At 32.3% G+C, this 21,693-nt stretch overlaps 1 protein-coding gene across 3 annotated transcripts in view; it reads left to right on the top strand.

Moving 5' to 3' along the window:
- The window catches only part of LOC114335897 (cytochrome P450 306a1), a 517,964-nt gene extending 496,547 nt beyond the window's left edge, over window positions 1–21,417 (top strand). For 2 of the 3 annotated variants that reach the window (XM_050649568.1, XM_050649569.1), the window contains 3 exons: window positions 5,715–6,011; window positions 12,202–12,569; window positions 21,210–21,417. In XM_050649568.1, coding sequence (XP_050505525.1) covers window positions 5,715–6,011; window positions 12,202–12,569; window positions 21,210–21,385 — 841 coding nt within the window. In that variant the 3' untranslated portion in view covers window positions 21,386–21,417. Of the gene's footprint in view, window positions 1–5,714; window positions 6,012–11,226; window positions 11,648–12,201; window positions 12,570–21,209 lie in introns of those variants that run through there. The other variant, XM_050649570.1, reaches the window with a different exon arrangement.
- Window positions 21,418–21,693: the final 276 nt, after the last annotated feature.

The raw sequence follows: 21,693 nt of genomic DNA, 5'->3' as shown, positions 1-21,693 counted from the left end.
TTAAATCAAACTTACCAAATACTTTAAAGGCAAAAACGTTCGATCAGTACGTGTTGCCAGTTCTGACATACGGAACTGAAACTTGGGCTTTTAATAGCAGCGTAGTCCACAAACTTCAAGTGGCTTAGAGAGCTATCGAACGGAGAATGCTCAACATTAAGCTCAGTAATCGCAAGTCCAATGAAGAGATAGGAAAACGATCAAAAGTAGCAGATGTGATCCAGAAGATTGTCATGTTTCAATGGAACTGGGCAGGACACATAGGAAGAATAAAATGAAAGAGAACCGTTGAACAAAGCGAATTCTCGATGACATTAAGCGAATGGCTGGCCACGAATGGATGCAAAAAACAGCAAATAGATATGAATGGACACACCTAAGGGAGGCTTAAATCCGACGATGGATGGAATAGCTGTTGATGATGATGATAATGATGATGATGATGATGATGATGATGATGATGATGATGATGATGATGATGATGATGATGATGATGATGATGATGATGATAATGATGATAGTCCAAAAACTTTAAGTGACTCAGAGAGCTATGGAACAAAGAATGTTTAACATTCATATCAAGTAGAGGCAGACCTCAAACCAGGTGGACTGATGAGATCAAGCGAATGACTTGCCACGAATGGATGCAAAAAACAACGAACAGAAATAAATAAACACACCTAAGTGAGGCTTACATCCAACGATGGATGAAATATTTGTTGATGATGATTTCTCCTCTGCTTGTCGGGTTCTGTGCCCCTGTTGCATTAGTAAATATTGTTACGACAGTTCCGTAGAATTATCCTACATAGAGAAAGTCCCTTGACGTGGGATAACTGGTGACGTCAAACGTTAACCCAAATTCATGAAAATTTTACATTAGAGGTAAGTCAAACTACTACTAGAATAGGCTCATTAGAACAAAAAAAAATATTTAGACAATAAAATAGAACAAAATCAAAATAAAATAGAACAGCAACAAAACGATTTAAAACAATAACAAAACGATTTAAAATTTAGTCTAGAAAGACAAATAGTTGAGTTAGAACGAGAAATTAATACCCAAGCTTCTTTATCTCATATTGTTTCAGTAACTAATGTCGAATCTGAACAAATAGATCCTTCATCTTTACATCCTCTACATCTTCTTGAACCAGGCACAATCAGAAGTAGCAAAATTTTAAAACCACCAACGTTCGATGGCCAAACGCTATGGGAAACTTATCGTTTTTAATTCGAAGCTGCAGCGAGAGCAAATGGCTGGAATAAGAACGAAATGGCAGCTTCCTTAGTGGTGTCTCTTCCAGAGCAAGTTATACCTCTCTCGTACAAGATTTAAAAACAAGATATGGCCAGCAGCATCTAAAGCAGGTTCTCCAAAGTTAGCTGAAAGTTTGATATCAAAAACATAACGAAAGCCTGCAAGAATTTGAAGCTGATATTAAGAGATTATTGCATTTGGCATATCCTCAGGCACCTAGAGATTTTCTGCAAGAAATTGGTATACAGTCATTTATAGATCGACTACAGGATGTCGAAATGCAACTAGCTCTCAGTTTACAACACCACAAAACGCTAGATGAAGCGCTAATCTCAGCCCAGGAGTACGACTCGGCGAAAAGTATCTCCAGATATCTCCCAAAATTAAAAGAAATCACAATTACAGAAAATGAGCAAGTCACTACCACAGATAATCAACAACTAATTTTATCCCAGATGTTAGGCATACTGCAAAATCTTCAACAAAAATATCAAAATCAAAACAGAAGATGTTTTAATTGCGGAAGAATGGGACATTTGCAGAATAATTGCAGGCGCAGCCGATTCCAGTCAATGAAAGAAGAATTAGGGAATGAGGTCAGAGAGTCGCTTCCGTTGACATCCAGGAGCCTATCACAAAGTCCCACTAGAAATAATAGTAGAGACAGGTCTCTACGAAATGAACACCACACAACCTGACCATAGAAAGGAAAAAGATAATCTGTAACCTGAAGTTACTCATGCGAAGGAGCAACTAGCGATTAGTAAAACTGAAATAGAAAAGTTAAGAGAACAGGTGTCAACATTGCAAGAGGAGTGTAAGGTAATTCGAAATAATGCAAAAACTAAACAGTCCAATCTAGAATACAAATATCAGAATAATTGATGGATTCGACCTTTACTTGATGGAAGTTCATTTTATCTAACAATAAAACACTGAAAAACGTTTGTTTTTCTATACTTCCACAAAATTTATTACAACTATGTGATTACTACAGCTGTTTCGGAAAAGTGCCTTTCTCAAGTGATATATTTTACAATGTGTTTGCCTTTTTAAGTCTTTAACTGAAGAGGTTGAGGAGTGGGGAGCTGTTTGTCTCGAGTTGGTCATTCAGAATTATATCTGTATTTTTTAATTTATTAATTTCCATTGATTCTAAAAGTGATAGCTTAAGGCCTTTATTTTGAATATGTAGAATTTGAAACTCTTCATTGAAAGAATGATTATGATCTAGAAGGTGAAGTGCGTATGTAGAAGTGTCTGTTTTTCTATTGTTGAAAGCCCTTTTGTGTTCTGCTATCCGTTTGTCAAAAGTTCTGCCAGTTTGACCGATGTAAGTTTTCGGACAGTCACCACAAGTTAGTTTGTACACACCACTCTGTAGTTGCTTTCTCTTTCGGCTTTTATTGTTTTTAATATGTTTGCTTAAGTTGTTGTTAGTTCTGAAAGCTGGTGTTATTCCTTTCTTTTTTATGTATCTGGCTATTTTTGTTGTTATTTTGCCAGTATATGTGAGAGAGCAGAAGGTACTGGGAGAAGGAGGTATATGTGAGAGCCTTCTTGAAATTTGCATAAATCAAGACTATTTTGAATTCAATAATCAAATTTACACAAACAACAGTGCAGGACTTATTATGGGTAATCCTCTAAGCCCATTACTATCAGATATATTTATGAACCAACTTGAAACAACAATTTCTAAACACCCCTTATTTAAACAGTTCTTATATTGGTGGATATACGTGGATGACATACTAGTCTGCTTTACAGGAACTAACAGACAACTTGACCAATTTCTATCATACATTAATTCACTTCATAGTAATATTGAGTTCACAATAGAAACAGAACAGAATAATTCCATAAACTTTCTAGATGTAACGATTACCAGACTACACAACAAACATGAGTTCTCCGTATATCATAAACCTACCCATACTGACACAACTATACACAATTCATCATCCCATTCTACACAACACAAATTAGCAGCCTACCATAGCATGATACATAGACTGACAGAAATTCCTATGACAAAAAATAACTTCGAGACAGAACTAAATATCATTAGACAAATAGCAGTAAACAATGGCTATAACGAACAAACAGTTAACAACATTTTAAACCAAAAACTCCATAAGAAAGCCTTGAAATTAGTGTATCCACCACCACAGAAAGAACCCAGTACCTTCTGCTCTCTCACATATACTGGCAAAATAACAACAAAAATAGCCAGATACATAAAAAAGAAAGGAATAACACCAGCTTTCAGAACTAACAACAACTTAAGCAAACATATTAAAAACAATAAAAGCCGAAAGAGAAAGCAACTACAGAGTGGTGTGTACAAACTAACTTGTGGTGACTGTCCGAAAACTTACATCGGTCAAACTGGCAGAACTTTTGACAAACGGATAGCAGAACACAAAAGGGCTTTCAACAATAGAAAAACAGACACTTCTACATACGCACTTCACCTTCTAGATCATAATCATTCTTTCAATGAAGAGTTTCAAATTCTACATATTCAAAATAAAGGCCTTAAGCTATCACTTTTAGAATCAATGGAAATTAATAAATTAAAAAATACAGATATAATTCTGAATGACCAACTCGAGACAAACAGCTCCCCACTCCTCAACCTCTTCAGTTAAAGACTTAAAAAGGCAAACACATTGTAAAATATATCACTTGAGAAAGGCACTTTGCCGAAACAGCTGTAGTAATCACATAGTTGTAATAAATTTTGTGGAAGTATAGAAAAACAAACGTTTTTCAGTGTTTTATTGTGAGACAAATATCAGAAATTAATGAAAGAGAACAATGTGTTAAATAAACAATTACAAGAATTATAAATGGTTTACATGAATTATAGTTTCAAAGCCAATGTCATCTAGAACAAAAAGAGAATGTAACCGAAGAAGTAAGTCTGCGGATCACCACAGTTGAACGGGAAGAAGATAATGATCAGACTTCTCTGGATAATCTTAAAAAGAGTCAAAAGAAAGATAATGACTTAAGAGTTATACGAAATTGGCTCAAAATGGAGTAGGAACTCTTTGGCAGGAAATATCTAAATACAGTGGAACTATAAAAGCGTACTGGGCTCAGTGGGAATCTTTGTATCTCTCCAATGGCCTATTATATCGGAAGTGGGAAAGTCTCGATGGAGTACGTACAGTTCAACAAGTGGTACTGCCAGAATCACAATTTAGAAGTGTGCTGCAAGATCTTCATAACAGCCTGTCTGAAAGACATTTCGGAGTCAAAAGAGCACTGGCTAGAGTTCAAGACAGTTTACTGGATAAATTTTCACCGAGATGTAGAAGATTGGTGTAAGAAATGTAAGGGTAGAAAAGGCCCTAGAACAAGAAGTCGTAGTAAAATGGCACAATATCTTTCCGGAGAACTTTTTGAGCGACTTATAGATATAGAGCATAAGATATTCAGGTCCACTTCCGATGACGGAGAGGAAACAAGTACTTAATGTTTGCAATGGATTATTTTTCAAAATGGCCTGAAATTGTAACCCTTCCTAATCAAGAAGCGACTACAGTAGCAGAAGCAGAAGCATTCATAACACACGTCGTATCATGACATGGAGTTCCTTTAGACTTGCATTCTGATCAAGGACGAAATTTTGAATCAGAACTATGGCAAGAATTAATGAACATTTTGGGTAAAAAGAAACCTCGAACTACGTCTCTCCATTCACAATCAAAAGGAATGATCGAAAGACATAATATAAATATTTGTCAATACTTTTCAATGTTTGTTGCCGATAATAATCAAAAATATTGGAATTCTTTAATTCCTTTATTCCTATTAGTCTGCAGAAGTTAAGACAATGAAGCAACCGGTTATTCTCCATCGATGATAATCACTGGAAGAGAAATTAAACTTCCTCAAGATCTTATTTCCTCACTTAAAACTTTCCTTCCTGACATACATTGAAAACTTAAGAGAAAAATTGGAAAAAGTCTACGAATTTGCTCGTAAAAGTTTGAAGCTCCAAAGTGATAAAGCCAAGTCCAGGCTCGATGTGCATGCTACTGGGACAACTTTCGAAAGAGGTGACCCAGTATAATTAAACAACCCACCGCTGTCACCAATGTTACACTTCTTGAAAATAACTTTATTCAAACTTCAATGCATATTCAATACTTTTACAACTTTAACAAACTGTTAACCATAAACTTTAAATGCTAGAATACAACTATTCTGTAAATGTCAAACACGTATGTTTATATAGATTTTCTGAGGTTTTAGACGTCACCAGACATTTCTGGGTTATTCCATGACATCTAGAACACTCTCGTACGTGACTACTTCTTCTGTCACGTCAAGGGACTTTTTCTTTGTAGGATCAATCTACGGAACTGTCGTAACAATATGTTCTGTTTTTTCTTTCCATTGGTTTAAATATATTTACTTAATATTTTTTGGTTTACAGATTTTTTCCAAAATACCGTAACATTATATCTTTCATAAAGACAAATCTACACAAAACTCACGAGGTCTATCACGAATTGATAGACCAACAAATAAAATTATTACAGACCACTGCAGGCACCACATCATTAGATAATGTAGATACGAGCACTGGGCAAAACTTTATCCAATGTTTTGTGTTAGAGAAGCTAAAGAAAACCGATGAAAATGTTAGACAGTTGTATAACGATACGCAATTTGTTTATTTGTTGGCAGATATATTTGGAGCGTCGCTGGATACTACATTGACCAGCCTGAGGTAAACTTTACTTTTTTATCAATTTAATGGTTTATTTGAAATCTTAATAAAAATATTTTACAAAGAGAAATAAGTCATCAGACTTATATCTTCTTATATCTTCTTCTTCTTCTTCTTCTTCTTCAACCTATTTACATCTACTCCTGGACAAAGGCCTCCCCATGAGTTCTCCACTTTTCTATGTTCTATTAGACCAGTGTAAATAGCAAAAAAACAATAAAAAATTAATAGCAGGATGAGACCAATTCCAAATGAAAGTACACATATTAGATAACATGTGGAACATTTTTCACCAAATCTGGATGAGGGGAACATGGGTTGGGGGAGCGCTTTTAGGGGTGAAAACGGTTAATTACGATTTGCGGCAAAACGGCACATCCTATCGAAAAAAGTTAAATTGCAAAGTTGTAGGCTATAAGAAGATCTACAACTTTTGTAAATAAGCATTTTTCACATAACCTCAAAAGATCCGAGAAAATTGGAAAATTCGATGTTTTTGATTTTGTTTTTTTTCTCACTGAAAAAAAATTTTTTTTTTTACCAAATATGGCATAAACTTATCTCTTTATGTCCCAAATACGCTGTAATTTTTTTGTTTAAAAATATTTTTTAAAACTCTTGTTTTTTATGTTTAAGGGAAAATGTAAGCATTTTTTCAATTGAAAAATCTCCCGAAATTTTTTTAGCTTTTTTAAAGAAGTTGGCATTTTTTTTATTTATTGAAGTCTCTATTTTCTGACGGTGCAAAAAAATATATACGTTACTGTGGAAAATTTTGTCACAAAAGGCAAAAATCGGAAATTTATTTTCAACCCCTCACCATTTTCAGATTCTCAGACGTAATGTAAGTTGCATAGCGAGTAGGTGCAGCCCATTTAGTGACAAATTTATTTAATTTTAAAGGAAATTGTGGAATCTACATAAAAAGGTAAATACTGCCTGTGTCTTATTCTCAATTAATCAATGAAATATTATCATTTTCTTTCATAAATAGTATGACTAAAATAACCTGAAATTTTTTTATGTTTTTAAATTAACAAATTTTTAATAATAATACAATATATTCAAAATAAATTAGAAATAGGTACTTCAGTGCAATATTAACAAACAATAATTTCTTTCTTTTGCACAAGCAAATTTAGTTTTACTCAAAGAGAAAATTGTAAAATCATGATTTTGTATTTGTAGATTATCACTATGGATATGGAAGAATCTGTTTGTATAATCTGCAATGAGGCAGATAATAAGCAGTTGTATAAAATAAAAGAAAATGCTTTGAAACGTTTAGTGGAGTCTGGTAAAAAAAGATTTGACAGTAGACACAAAAAATTTGCAAATATTACATCAGCTTTTATTCATAAAAGTTGTCAGAAAAATTAAAATGATGATGCTCTAATAACTAAATACCTTGATTTATGGCAAAAAACATAGTGAAAGCATTATTAGACAATAAAATCTTGTCACATTTGCCAATATTTTCTACAAAAAAGATGCAAGTAAAGAAAATATCGCCAAAAATGGTTTACAATTAATTCTATCAATTTATAAATGTAGAAATGAAAATATAAGTTTGAATCAATTAAGATTTAACAAATACCAATTAGCAAGAGTAAAAACTTCTTTTAAACTAGCTAATCTCCCACCAACTGAAGGCGCAGCAGAACAACACTGTTACAGAGCATATCATCAGATTCAATCTTGGATGGGTAACAAACTGACGGCAACAAATTGGGGCTGGAAGCAACATGAACGTGGCATTGTGCCCATATTCACAAATGCAGAATTAATTCCAGAAATATTACTAAAAAGTATTTGCTGCAGCTGTGAGACTGGATGCAATAGTCAAAAATGTGGGTGCCGAAAGCATGGTTTGAAATGTACCAATTTATGTTCAAATTGTACTTCTGATAAATGCTCCAATGTTGAAAAACCATATTTTTTTATATTAATGAATATGATGCCATTATGGATGAGAAACCAACGCCAAATGAAGAAAATGTAGACGAAGACCATGATGGTATAGAAGATTTAGAGGAAACTGCAGAATCTGTAAGCATTACCGAATGTGATGAAGAAATGCCATCAAAGAAGCAAATATTTAATTAATTGATGAAAAATTGGCCATTAAAATTATAATAATTACTTTCTTTTGTATTAAATAAACTTTTTCGTTAAAAAAGTTGTTGCGACTTTTAATTTGGTTCATGAGAAAAAAGTTTTAAAAAAAAATGTAGTTTCTAGGTAAGTAGACTCACCTTTAAAAAAAATATATAGTTTAAAAAAAATAAAAAACACGCTTTTAAAGCACTAAAAATTTAAAAATAACTTTTAAAATTAAAGCTAGTAATATTTTATTTTTAAATTTTTAGTGCTTTAATGCATAATTTTTTCCCAAAATTAAAAATCACAGACAACGTCATTAGTGTAGTAAATTTTTAACAGAGGTTCGTTGGTTCCTGCTCGCTATGCAACTTATATTACGTCTGAGAATCTGAAAATGGTGAGAGGTTGAAAATAAATTTCCGATTTTTGCCTTTTGTGACAAAATTTTCCACAGTAACGTATATATTTTTTTACACCATCAGAAAATAGAGGTTTCAATAAACAAAAAAAATGCCAACTTCTTTAAAAAAGCTAAAAAAATTCGGGAGATTTTTCAATTGAAAAAATGCTTACATTTTCCCTTAGACATAAAAAAGAAGAGTTTTAAAAAATATTTTTATACAGAAAAATTACAGCCTGTTTGGGACAGAAAGAGGTAAGTTTCCACCATATTTGGTAAAAAATAAGTTTTTTTTTCAGTGAGAACAAAAATAAAATCAAAAACATTGAATTTTCCGATTTTCTCGGATATTTTGAGGTTATGTGAAAAATGTTTATTTACAAAAGTTATAGATCTTTTTATTGCCTACAACTTTTCGATTTAACTTTTTTCGATAGTATGTGCCGTTTTGCCGCAAAACGTAATTAACCGTTTTCACCCCTAAAAATGCTCCCCCAACCCATGTTCCCCTCATCCAGATTTGGTGAAAATTGTTTCACATGTTATCTAATATGTGTACTTTCATTTGGAATTGGTCTCATCCTGCTATTAATTTTTTATTTTTTTGGTCCATTTTAGAGCTATCTGCACTGGTCTATATATTATATTCTATTTGTGCTTTGATGACGTCTAGCCATCATTTTTGTGGTCTTCCTCTACTACAACAGTATACAATGTTTCTCGTTCATCTTTCGTTGTCTTGTCATGCCACGTGTCCTACCCAGCTCTATTTTATTTGCGCAATTCTTCCAATTACTTCTTCCACCTTTGTTCTCCTTGACACATCCTCATTTCGTATATGTTCTCTCAGAGATACTCCTAATATAGCTCGTTCGATGGACCTCTGTATTGTTCTTAAACTATCGGCTGACAACTTTGTAAGTGTCACGATCTTCATTCATTACAAACTCATATCTGGTAGAATACAACTGTTGAATACCCTTTTCTTTAGATTTATTGGCATCTTTTTGTTTTTCAATACAGCACTGAGTCTTCCTACTGCTGCTTAAGTTATTCGGATTCTTCTAGTTGTCTCTGCCGTTTGATTCTGTTTGCCTAGTATAGTAGTTAGATCGTGCGGCCTAGCTATATTACTCTTCAACACGTTCGATCTCACTTTCATCTAAGTATATCAGCTTCTTTACTAATATATTTTCGTTCCCTCTAGTTATATGTCCATACCAGTTCAGGACTTAACCTAAATAGGAACGCCATTTTCAAAAATGTTGTTCTATTCAGAAATCTTTTATACAAAAAATAAAAAATGGTTTATTTAAAAAAAGGTCCAGCTGAACAGACTTGGAATTTACCAGCTGAGCAGATGGGGTCGTGATTGTAAGTTTTTGAATTCTCTCTTGTCTTCTTCGCTTCAGCATCCATCTGGCTTGCAATTTTTAGAAGCCATGGAGGTGTTACCAGGAAAATGGCCAGGAAAAAGTTTTCAATTAAATATCTTTTGGGAATATTTAATATTTTTCAATATTTTTAATTTTTCTATTAGGTTGAAAACTTTAAACCTTTGACTTTCAGTTGCCAGATGTTGTTAGGCACCTACTCCATAAACGTCAGTTGCAATGCGGGGATGAGCTCTCGGAGTTTCGTCACTTGGGGCAGAGAGCAGCAAAGCTACGCCTCTCTGATGATGACTCCAAATAGAGTTGAAAATCGTCGATTTAGAGTGCTGGTTTGCGCTCTCTGTTGTAAGTGAAAAATAAGACAGTTTTGCCTTCGCATTGCAACTGAAAAAAAAATGGTATACATTTTTATTTCATTGTTTAATTTTATTTAGTTATCTAGGCTTTACAGCGCGATTCAATAAAAACAAAACGTTATACTTACTTTTCTATCTATATATTCTTTTATTCATACAATTTATTATGATCTTAACATTCCTATCCTACTATTAAACTAGTTTTGACCTTTATCTTCTCCCCACTACAAAACTTATAAGAATACGGATGTAGAAAAGGCCCAAGTAGTTGTTTGAGGACAAAATTTGTCCTCTGAATTTGTCCTTCTGAAGAATTTTGCTTTTTGCAGTTGCGTCATTCTTCTTCCGGACCGGACTGAACATATGTCTGCTATTACTGTTATTATTATAATTTATCCTAGGTGGCACAGCAGTCGGTTCCCCTCTACTTATTCTTAAATTATTGTGCTACATATTTTGCCACGTGCAGTGATATTAAAAATTGTGAAAATTATTTTGAGTTTTATCGATAATACTATTGAGAGTCTTGTGGGTAAAATTCATATTTTTGTAATAAGCATTTTGACTTTTTTTAAGCGTGCATCATTAGTGATTTTTTTATTTGTAAAAACCTCTGAGGAAAATTATTTGTCAGTGAAAAAGTCGAGCCAAATTTACTTAGTGTTGTTGGCGAACGTTTTTCGTCTCTTATATGGTCTTTATATTAAAGACGATTCTCTGGAAACCCTGAGATACAAACGATTTGCTGAAACAGTGACAAAAAATGCATTTAATCTCTTCTCACTTCCTCCAACACAGGATGCAGCCCGTTTCCACAGACTCCCAGTGTATCATCAGATTCAGTCAAGTTAAACATTGTGATCCAGAAGATTGGGGCTGGAAAAAGCATGGAAAATTTTGGATACAAATCCAAACTTCCAAGCCTCCAGTACCCCCGAGCTTATTAAATTCATCTTTTGCAGATGCAATGGAAACTGGAAGTGCGTGCGGTTGCCGAAAAGCAGGCCTCAAATATTCAGCAGTCTGCCTCCATTGTGGTGTGGTGGTGAAAGCTGCAGCAACATCATGAAAATATTAACATTAATTGAAGAAAATAAATTAGAAGATGAATCACCGACAATGACGCCAACGCTAACTCCCATTATACCAAAAAAATTCACCTCGAATACTGATTCAGATCTTGACCCGCAGCCTGGACCGTCTAAAAAAATGAAAAACTAATATATATGATATACCTTTTTCAATATACAATAATCAATAATATTATTTTGTCTAAAAACTGTCCGTAGATTAGGCCTACTGGGGATACCACACAAAAAAATGCGCCTCCAGACGAGACTACCTCATAGGTGGCGGGGAGGTGTCAAAAATAGGTTAATAATAGCATAGGAATGTTATGATCATAATCATAATAAATTGTATGAATAAAAAAATATATAGATAGAACAGTAAGCCTAACGTTTTGTTTTTATTGTATTCCTATGAGCATACGGGAATTTGGTAAAGTTTGGAGCGTTGTAAAACCTGGATAAATTCATAAAATTAAACAACTTTAATAAGTTGTAACCTCCAAAAGGAAACTTGTTACAAAATTTTCACTTATTTTTGTTTATAACTATTTTGTTGGTTACTTGACGATAAAAAGTAATATAAATGAAAATGTAGAAAATTTAATTTACTACATTTTATGTAGGATTAAATTTTCTGTAAGGTTACTAGTTTACGAGATACAGCGCGAAATCCCTTTGCAACCCTTTTTCCAAGATGGCGGCCGGGAGGCAAGGGTGGCGGTGGCGACCCCACAAACTTGAACTTAAGCTTATGCTGACACCCATACACATTAAGAAATAAAATTTCGACCTCTAACAAATGCAAGCTAAGGCCTAAAATATGCAACATTTCAATGGACTAACACCGTATTACAAAATTAATTTCAGGTGGTATTTTCTATTCATGGCAAAAAATCAAACTATTCAAACAGAAGTCAGGAAAGAGCTTGAAGAGGTCCTTCAAAGACGTCCGGCATCGATGGAAGATATAAATCAGCTACCACTCTTTGAAGCATCAGTTTTAGAAACAATGAGAATCAGACCTGTAGTCCCGATAGGCATACCACATGGTTCCGTAGAAGAAATGGAAATTGAAGGCTACAGGATTCCAAAAGGAACTATGATTGTGATGCTACAGTGGGCGTTACACATGGACGAGAAGGTTTGGGAAAACCCGAACGAGTTTAATCCACGAAGGTTTATTAACTCTGAGGGAAAAGTTGAAAAGTCAGAATATTTTGTACCGTTTCAAGTAGGTAAGTAATCCTAAAAATATTATTTATTTGTTCTACCTTTGTTTCTATGAATGGTATCAATATACATACATGGTGTACAGAAACTCTACCGACAAATGAAGAAAGGAGATTCCTCAGATAAATTTAAGACATTTTAACCCAATTCTTCTAGTCCGAAAATGCTTCCTAAGGGAGCTAGAGCTCTTTGAAGATGGCGTCTTGTAATTAGTTTTTCTTAAATAACTCCAGAACGCTTTTATTTAGAAAAATTAAAATGGGTACGCATATTTATCTTCCATAGATAAATCGACTACATTTATTGTGAACTTCTAGTACCGGTCATAGGCGTCCGTTTTGGGTAGGTCAACGGTTATTTTATCGCATAACTTTTATGTCTTTAACTTTTAAGCATTTTTGACAATGGATTATTAAATTAGGAGGTATGCTAGTACTAAAAGGTACTCTTGCTTTAAGTCGTTAGAACACACCGTTTTCTAGAAAAATTGATTTGAAAATTTTTCGTTTTTTGAATTTCCAAGAAAAATTCAAAAAAAAAACAATTAAGAAAAACTAAAACTGGTACGTTTATTTATATTCCAGAGATGAATTGATTTCATTAATTGTGAATTTCTAGTACCGGTCATATGCGTCGGTTTTGGGTAGGTCAAGGGTTATTTTATCGCATAACTTTTTTGTCTTTAATTTTTAAGAATTTTTGACTTTAGATCATTAAATTATGAGATATTCTAGTACTACAAATTACTCTTCAAAAACGAAAAATTTTTTTCAAATTCAAAAAACGAAAAATTTTCAAATCGATTTTTCTAGAAAACGGTCTGTCCTACCGACTTAAATCAAGAGTACCTTTTAGTACTAGAATATCTCACAATATAATAATCCAGTATCAAAAATGCTTGAAAGTTAAAAACAACAAAGTTATGCGATAAAATAACCGTTGCCCTACCCAAAACGGACGCCTATGACCGGTACTAGAAATTCACAATGGATGAAATCGATTTATCTCTGGAAGATAGATATGCGCACCAATTTTTGTTTTTCTAAATAGAAGCGTTCTGGAGGTATTTAAGAAAAAGTAATTACAAGACGCCATCTTCAAAGAATTCTAGCTCCCTTATGAAGCATTTTCGGACTAGGTGAATTGGATTAAAATGTCTTAAAATTATATGAGGAATCTCCTGTCTTCGTTTGTCGGTAGAGTTTCTGGACACCCTGTATATGTTACCGATCAAACCCGATTTCAGGACAAACTAGTCTGGCCTAACTAGTTTGTCCTAAACCCGCTGGAATAAACTAGTTTGGCCTAGACCAAACACAAACAATCATATTAGAAGAAATAATAAATGTTTTTTATAAAAGCAATAATTAATACACGTTAAATATAAAAAGTGTTATTTATTTGCCAATGGAGTACTTTGGTGACATTATGAATTAAGGAGCATCCTTGCCTTCTAGCAGTTGCATCTGTTTGTGGAACAGTTTTTTGACAAAACCTTTTTCATTCTCAGATAAAGAAACTTTTCTTCGTTGCTAACTTATTTAATGTTATTATTACTATCTATTCTTAGCTTAACATTGCAATTATCCTCTATTACCTTTCGAAATTCATCTTCATCTTGAATTTCATTTTTGATTTCTTGCTGCAAAGAGAAAGTCCGAAGTCTTACTCTGGGTTCTATTCCAAATTGATCATGCCTTGTATGACGATTGATTTATCTCTCAATGGTGGGCGTGGATTTTCATGAATTGGACATATCTTAACCCCTCTGACTATGTCATTAAATCGCTTTGTTTTATCCAAGGCGTTATCATAATAATATTCTCAATATATTGAATGGCACGTTCACACGGACCCATGGCTTTGATTGTGGCTGGGCCTCCGTGCACAATTTTAAAATTGTGGCCATATACTGGCAAACTCACATAACATTATTGAAAAATTCCCTAACGTTGTCAGCTTGGGCGCTCGTATAGTTAGAAATATTTCATTCAAATGGTACAAAATTTTCAAGGCCATTGTTTGTTGGCACCAAACATGGAGTGCTTCAGAAACTATATTGTGAGTTTTATTTTTTATTGCTTATAAAATCTTTTTGGGGTATTAATGTCTCTAATAGGTTTTTAATTTACTTATTTAGATCAAAATTCGACATTTGCCATAAAACTTTTTTAGAGGTAGCAGATGTAAACCCAAGGCTCTGTTATCGTTAAGGGTTGCAGATACGAGAGATTCAGTTGGATCACGAAAAGGTTTTGTCATATGCACCTGAAACGTAAACTGTTTCACAAACAGATACAAGTAGTCTGGGCAGATTATCGGAAAATATACCGTTTTGGGGAAAAGTTATTTACCAGCAATTTTATTGCTGGAATCGAATCTTATGATTGTATATATTAATAATATAGGTATGCAAAGTCCGCAGATAGTGTGCTATTTTTTTTATAAACAAAATGGCGCCCGAAAATCGAGTTTTTTTCAATTTTTGCTCTATAACTCCAAAGATTTTAACTTTACACCAAAAACACCCAAATAAAAATTCACCGTAATTAAATTCTGCATAGAGTCGTGTTTTTCCCGATTTACTTCGACGAAAATTTTCCCCGGAAAATGCGGGGTTTCCAACAAAATCTTTAATTTTCAACTAAAATTTTAGATAAGTAATTGTTCATCAATAATAAATAACTTGGTAATATAGAAGTTCTTTTCATATAGATTATAATTCCAGAAGTCGATTGAAATTGAATGAACAGTTTAGCAACAATTAAATTGTTAATTAAAATTTTCGGTCACTATAATAACCACAATAATTATGATACATAAGAATAACTATGATTTTTGTATAAAAAGACACTGTACCTATCTAATGCACTTTACCGAATTGAAATTGGACTATTTAGGCGGCCTAAGGAATATTTTATAATTATAAACAATTTTTTGGCTTATAAACAAATAGAATATTTTGCGAAATATTAAATTAAATTATATCATGAAAACGGTGCTGCAAAAAAAGCGGCAGGACGCTTCTTTTAAAATAAAAAACTTTTAATTGTGATGAGTGGTTCCTGAGATACAACTGGTCAAAATTGACCGGCATTTACGGCAAAGATATAAACAATAGGATCATAAGTTTTGAAACTTCACCTTTTTATTTCGGTGCTCTTTCTCCACACCAATTTTCATATCTTTAAAATACTCATAACATATATTATTATAATAAAAACTATCGATATTACGAGTGAAAATTACCAAAAATAGAAAAATTCCAATCAAAAATCAAGTTTAGAAAATTATGTTTAATACAGTGTTATTGACCTTTTACTTAGCTCTGTAATGGTTTTTGGATAAATCTCATATTTCAAAAATTAACTGAGTTATTTTAAAAAAACCAATAACATTTTCTTTGAAAAAATTTTATAGCGGAGATTTTGTATGTATACAGGTTGTGGGAAGTCCAATTAGTCGTTTGTTGTAGGAGATACGAAAAAAGTTTATTTAGGTGAGATTGGGGCATAGATAATATCAGAATTTAAATACATTTCCAAATATACAGGGCCACCCATATTGACAGGGTGAAACAAAATTATCTTTTGTTTAATGGAACACCCTGTATATTTTTACATTTTTGGATTCTCCTCTATGTTTTATTTCTTAAAATATCAGGTTTTGTGATGTTATACGAAGTAGTTTAAAAGATAATTACGTTTTTTTTTTCAAATTTCATAGCAATATTCACCCCCTGTATAATTGTAGTGATTTGACATCAGAAAATCAATTTAGGTTCAAGTGATTTTTAATATAGTCTATTATTGTTAAAAATTATTAATCTAGCAAAACGTTTAATTTTAGCTAATACAGGGTTGGTCGAAACTGAATGAGTGTTTTCTCAAAGTTTGAGAGTATGAGTCTTCTCAAACGGAGCAGCCTGTAATGCCTGTAATGAGCATTATAATGAAATGCTATTGTATGGCACTTTATTATTTCCCACCCTGCCAGTGAGAACTGAATTTATTTTTGAAATCCCTAACTTTATGTCTTTAATTATTTTAAATATTGTAAACGATTAAAAAACAATCAAATTAAATTGAAATGAATAACCAGTGTATATCTTCCACATTTACTTCATATTTAACGTAGCCTGTACCATAACATTGTACAGATTATTATCCCTGTATAGCAAAGATATACCATGAATGTGAATTCATACTTGAGAAATGTCCTATATCCAGTCGCACAAAAAAAAGGGATTCTTCAAACATAATATATATGCAGACAAAATCAGCCAAAGTGATTTGCGATATCTAATTAAAGGCCGTACCAAGTTGGTTTTGTTGAATATCGCATGAAAGCACGACGATACTTTAGTGATAAGCGTATTTTTCGTAGTAGCTCTAGTATGTTGTTTTATATTATGTATTACCTATATTAAATTAGTTTTAGTATGTTTCGTTTATCTAAAAAAATGTAAAACAAACAAAAATTCTGTTTTTCTTGTAGTTGTTTTTTCGTATAGATATTGTTTTATATTGTAGTAAATTGAATTTAGTTTTAGTATGTTCCGTTTGTTTGTAGAATTATATTTAATTAGATTTGCTTTAATTACTAAAATAAATAAATTTTCAATTATATTTTATGTATTTGTGGAAAAGGAAACCTAGCATTAGCGGCCACATTTCTATAACGGCCAATTGTTTTCTATTTTAGTGGCCGTTATTGGCAGGTTTTACTGTACCAATAATATTTTATTAAATTATGAAATATTATTTAAATAAAAAATTTATAAACTTGATAAAAGAAAGTTTGCTTAGAATTTACTCCTCTATCTAATTATGGGGTTATTTTTAATAAAATAGTGTTTACCCATGAGAAGGGGTAACATCCACCCCCAGGATAAAAGTGCAAGTTGGTACCACATCATTTTTGTTTCTTGAGGTATCCTCTAACTACTTACCAATTTTCATGAAAATTGATGGAGGTTCATAGAAATCAGGGGTGAAAACCTTCAGTGACTGCCTTTTTGGAAATATAAAAGAATAATTTTTTTCGTGATTGTCGATTTGCTAATTTTCTGATTTTTGGTTGCTATAGGGTTTGAAAAATTAATAAAAATTATAAATCATGCACATAAATGTAAAAAAATATTTATTTTACTTGATTAAACGAGATTGCTTGAGCCAGAATGCTGAAATCTGCATTTTTATCATTAAGAAAAGGTGGATTTCACCCCTAAAATGCAGAAAGCGCAACTTGGTGCCATATCACTTTTGTTTTTTGAGGTATCCTCTAACCAATCAACAATTTTCATGAAAATCGATTAAGGTTCAAAGAAATCGTGGGTGAAAACATTCAGTGACTACACTTTCAGAAATATAGAGGAATAAGGTTTTCGTGATTTTCGACTTGTTAATTTTCGGATTTTTGGTTACTATAAGGTTTGAAAAATTAAAAAAATGTAATTCATGCACATAAATATAAAACAAATATTTATTTTTCTTAATTAAAGATTACTTGCGCCATAATGCGGAAATCTGCATTTTTTACAATTTAAAAAGTAGGGGTGTATTGCACCCCTAAAATGCAAAAGCGCAAGTTGATGCTATATAACTTTTATTGCTTGAGGTATCCTCTAACTACTTACCGATTTTCATGAAAATCGATGAAGGTTCAACGAAATTGGAAGTGAAAACTTACAGGCACTTTCAGAAATCTAAAAAATAATTTTTAAAAAAGGGGTGTATTTCACCCCTAAAATGCAAAAAGCGCAAGTTGGCACTATGTCACCTTTGTTCCTTGAGGTATCCTTTAACCACTCACCAATTTTTATGAAAATCAATATAGGTTCAACGAAATCTGAGGTAATAACTCATATCCACCTTCATTGACTCCACTAAATATTTCCCGAGATATTCTATTTGTTTATAAGCCAAAAAGTTGTTTATAATTTTAAAATATTCCTGAGGCCGCTTAAATAGTCCAATTTTATTTATGTAAAGTACATTAGATAGGTACAGTGCTTTATATACAAAAATCAGTTTTTTTTTTAGTTATTACCAATTTTAAATTTTATTATTACCAAGTTATTTAATTATTGATAAACAATTATTTATCTAAAATTTTAGTTGAAAATTAAAGATTTTGTTGGAAAGACCCGCATTTTCCGGGGATAATTTTCGTCAAAGTAAATCGGGAAAAACACGTCTCTATGCAGAATTTAATTACGGTGAATTTTTATTTGGGTGTTTTTGGTGTAGAGTTCAAATCTTTGGAGTTATAGAGCAAAAAGTGAAAAAAACATGATTTTCGGGCGCCATTTTATTTATAAAAAAAAGTAGCACACTATCTGCGGACTTTGCATTCCTATATTATTAATATATACAATCATAAGATTCGATTTCAGCAATAAAATTGCTGGTAAATACCTTTTGTGCAAGAGGGCAATGATGATTCGCAATTTTAAGTGTTACCGTAGCATAGCATTCTAGTCCTGTCGCCAGTGGGGGTACAACGGCCTCCTTAATTCAGATGAACATACCTAAGTTTTTTTTATGTATTTTGACCCGTAGAACACGAATTTTTTGGGTAACAGTCGATCCGGATGTCGATTAGATTGTTATAAACAAAGAACTTGAGGAATCACATAACAGCGATTTTTCGCAAAACAAAACATTTTTTTGTATTTTTTGGGTAATTCTAAGCAAAAAATGTTTTTACAAGTTTTTTCGTAGGATGCATAGTTTTCGACATAAACGCGGTTGAACATTCAAAAAATCGAAAAATTGCAATTTTTGAACCCGAATAACTTTTGACTGAAAAATAAACTGGCAATTCTGCTTACCGCATTTGAAAGTTAAAGTCGAATTCTATCGGTTTTAATTACTTTCATGCCTAAAAATTAAGTTTTTTATTGTTAAACAAAGCTATAAACACATAGTGATATAATGATGTTTTCAATGCATTTCTCATTTGAAATCTAACGAGTAGGCGCGCATACAGACCATTTCTACGTAGATTACCATGTACATTAAAACGCATGCATTGGGCACGGGAAACACTATGTGTTTATGGATTTGTTTAACAAATAAAAACTTAATTTTTAGCAATGCAAATAATCAAAACCGATAGAATTTGACTCGAACTTTCAAATGCAGTAAGGCGAATTGCTATTTTATTTTTTAATCCAAAGTTATTCGGGTTCAAAAATTGTACTTTTTCAATTTTTTGAAAGTTTAACCGCGTTTATCTCGAAAATTATGCACCCTACGAAAAAACTTGAAAAAACATTTTTTGCTTAGAATGACCCAAAAAATACACAAACATGTTTTGTTTTGCGAAAAATCGCTGTTATGTGATTCCTCAAGTTCTTTGTTTATAACAACCTTATCGACATCCGGATCAACTGTCATGTTCTACGGGTCAAAATACATAAAAAAAATTTGGTAAGTCCATCTGAATTAAGGAGGCCGTAAATAGTCCTGTCGCCCCCCCCCCCCCCTGGCGACAGGACTATTCCATGGATATTCAATAATGTTTTAAAATAAACAATATTTTTATAAGTGTGGTATAATTATTATTATTGCTTTTATAAAAAAAGTACACTTATTAAATGCTTTCGCGGAGTGGTCAGGGACTACTCCACGACAAAAATCGCATGCGCACTTTAAAATAATATAAATAATTGCAAGCTATGTATAATTACGATTAACTTATATTAATAATTAATTACTAACTATTAATATACCGGTATATTTATCAATCAACGATAATACATTAAGGGAATAAATATAATTTGGAATTAAAGTGCGCATGCGATATTTGTCCTGGACTTGTCCTTGACCACTCTGCGAACGCACTTATTATTTCTTTTAATATGAATGCTTGTACCTACTATCAATGGTCCATTAGTTTTAACGACTAATCATTTTCGTTTTAATAGTAATGATTATTTTATGATTTCCATTTGCTTAGTATTTTATTTAGTTTATCTATTTATTTATTGGTCAAATAGTCCTTTAATAATTATTTTACCAAGAATTATATCGAAATTAATATCTCATAATCTGATTTGCTATAATAATATGTAATAATATAATGCTACACACTTTCCTAGGAATATCATCTGGTCCAACTATTTCAACGTCTTTATGTTTTGAAGTTCTTTCCTGTTTGTTATTTTGGTGACCATTAAGGCTACATTTTACCCAGAATAATCGCCAATATTCGAAATGAATAGGCACCAAAAGAAGAAGAAGGCTACCTTATATGGTCAATATTATTGAAGCAATATTATTGACGCAATATATAGTAAAAAACTGAGCACTCACACGAGTCAGTAATATTGATTAATAAAATATCAGTTTCAATTGCGCAGTAAAGGAGGATGCATCTGCTTTGGTTCTCAAGAAGAGCAAAAAAGGGAGTCAAAGAACAGTGTGGAAAAAACTGGTTACATAGACGTTCGAGTCTTGGATAAGGGAACATCATGGGTATATGACACATGCTAATATATTTTATTAACTTCTAATCACGTTTTATAGTTTGTACTTAATATCAAGATGAAACCATTTTACTAGAACGATACCTCTATAATTTGATTGCTTTATTCATGTTGGTTTTATTTTTGTATTATAAAGATCCCTCTTTTCTAGGTAAACGGATGTGTGTAGGAGAAGAATTGGCACGAATGTTTTTGTTTTTATTTACCTCTACAATACTCCAAAACTTTTCGTTTAGCTTAAGAGACGAAAACTTCGATACATGGGGAGAATGCGGCATCACACTAACACCTTACGATTATAAATTAATTGTAGAAAAAATTAAGTAATTTCAGTAATAAAACTTTTTTACTTTTTTAAAGATATTTTTTATTTTACCTTTACACTTCGCGGAACTTGACAGTCTTCGGCGGTATTCTTTTAAAAACGTATTCAAGTGGCTTTTAAATGCTATGTTTTTTTTTCAATATTTTTCCATAAATCGTTGAATTTTACTATTATTTCGTAAGAAATATTTAAATTTTATTGATTAATGTATATTATTATTTATATACAGTCGAAAAAATGAAAGAATACCCATGAACGAACATATAACACACGCTGTATTTTCCTGTCACCGTGTCACAAAGAAAATTGC

The sequence above is a fragment of the Diabrotica virgifera genome, chromosome 4, assembly GCF_917563875.1.
Source record: "Diabrotica virgifera virgifera chromosome 4, PGI_DIABVI_V3a".
Classification (NCBI taxonomy): domain Eukaryota; kingdom Metazoa; phylum Arthropoda; class Insecta; order Coleoptera; family Chrysomelidae; genus Diabrotica; species Diabrotica virgifera.
The sequence above is the reverse complement of the archived record's forward strand: the minus strand, read 5'-3'. Positions and strand labels throughout refer to the sequence as shown.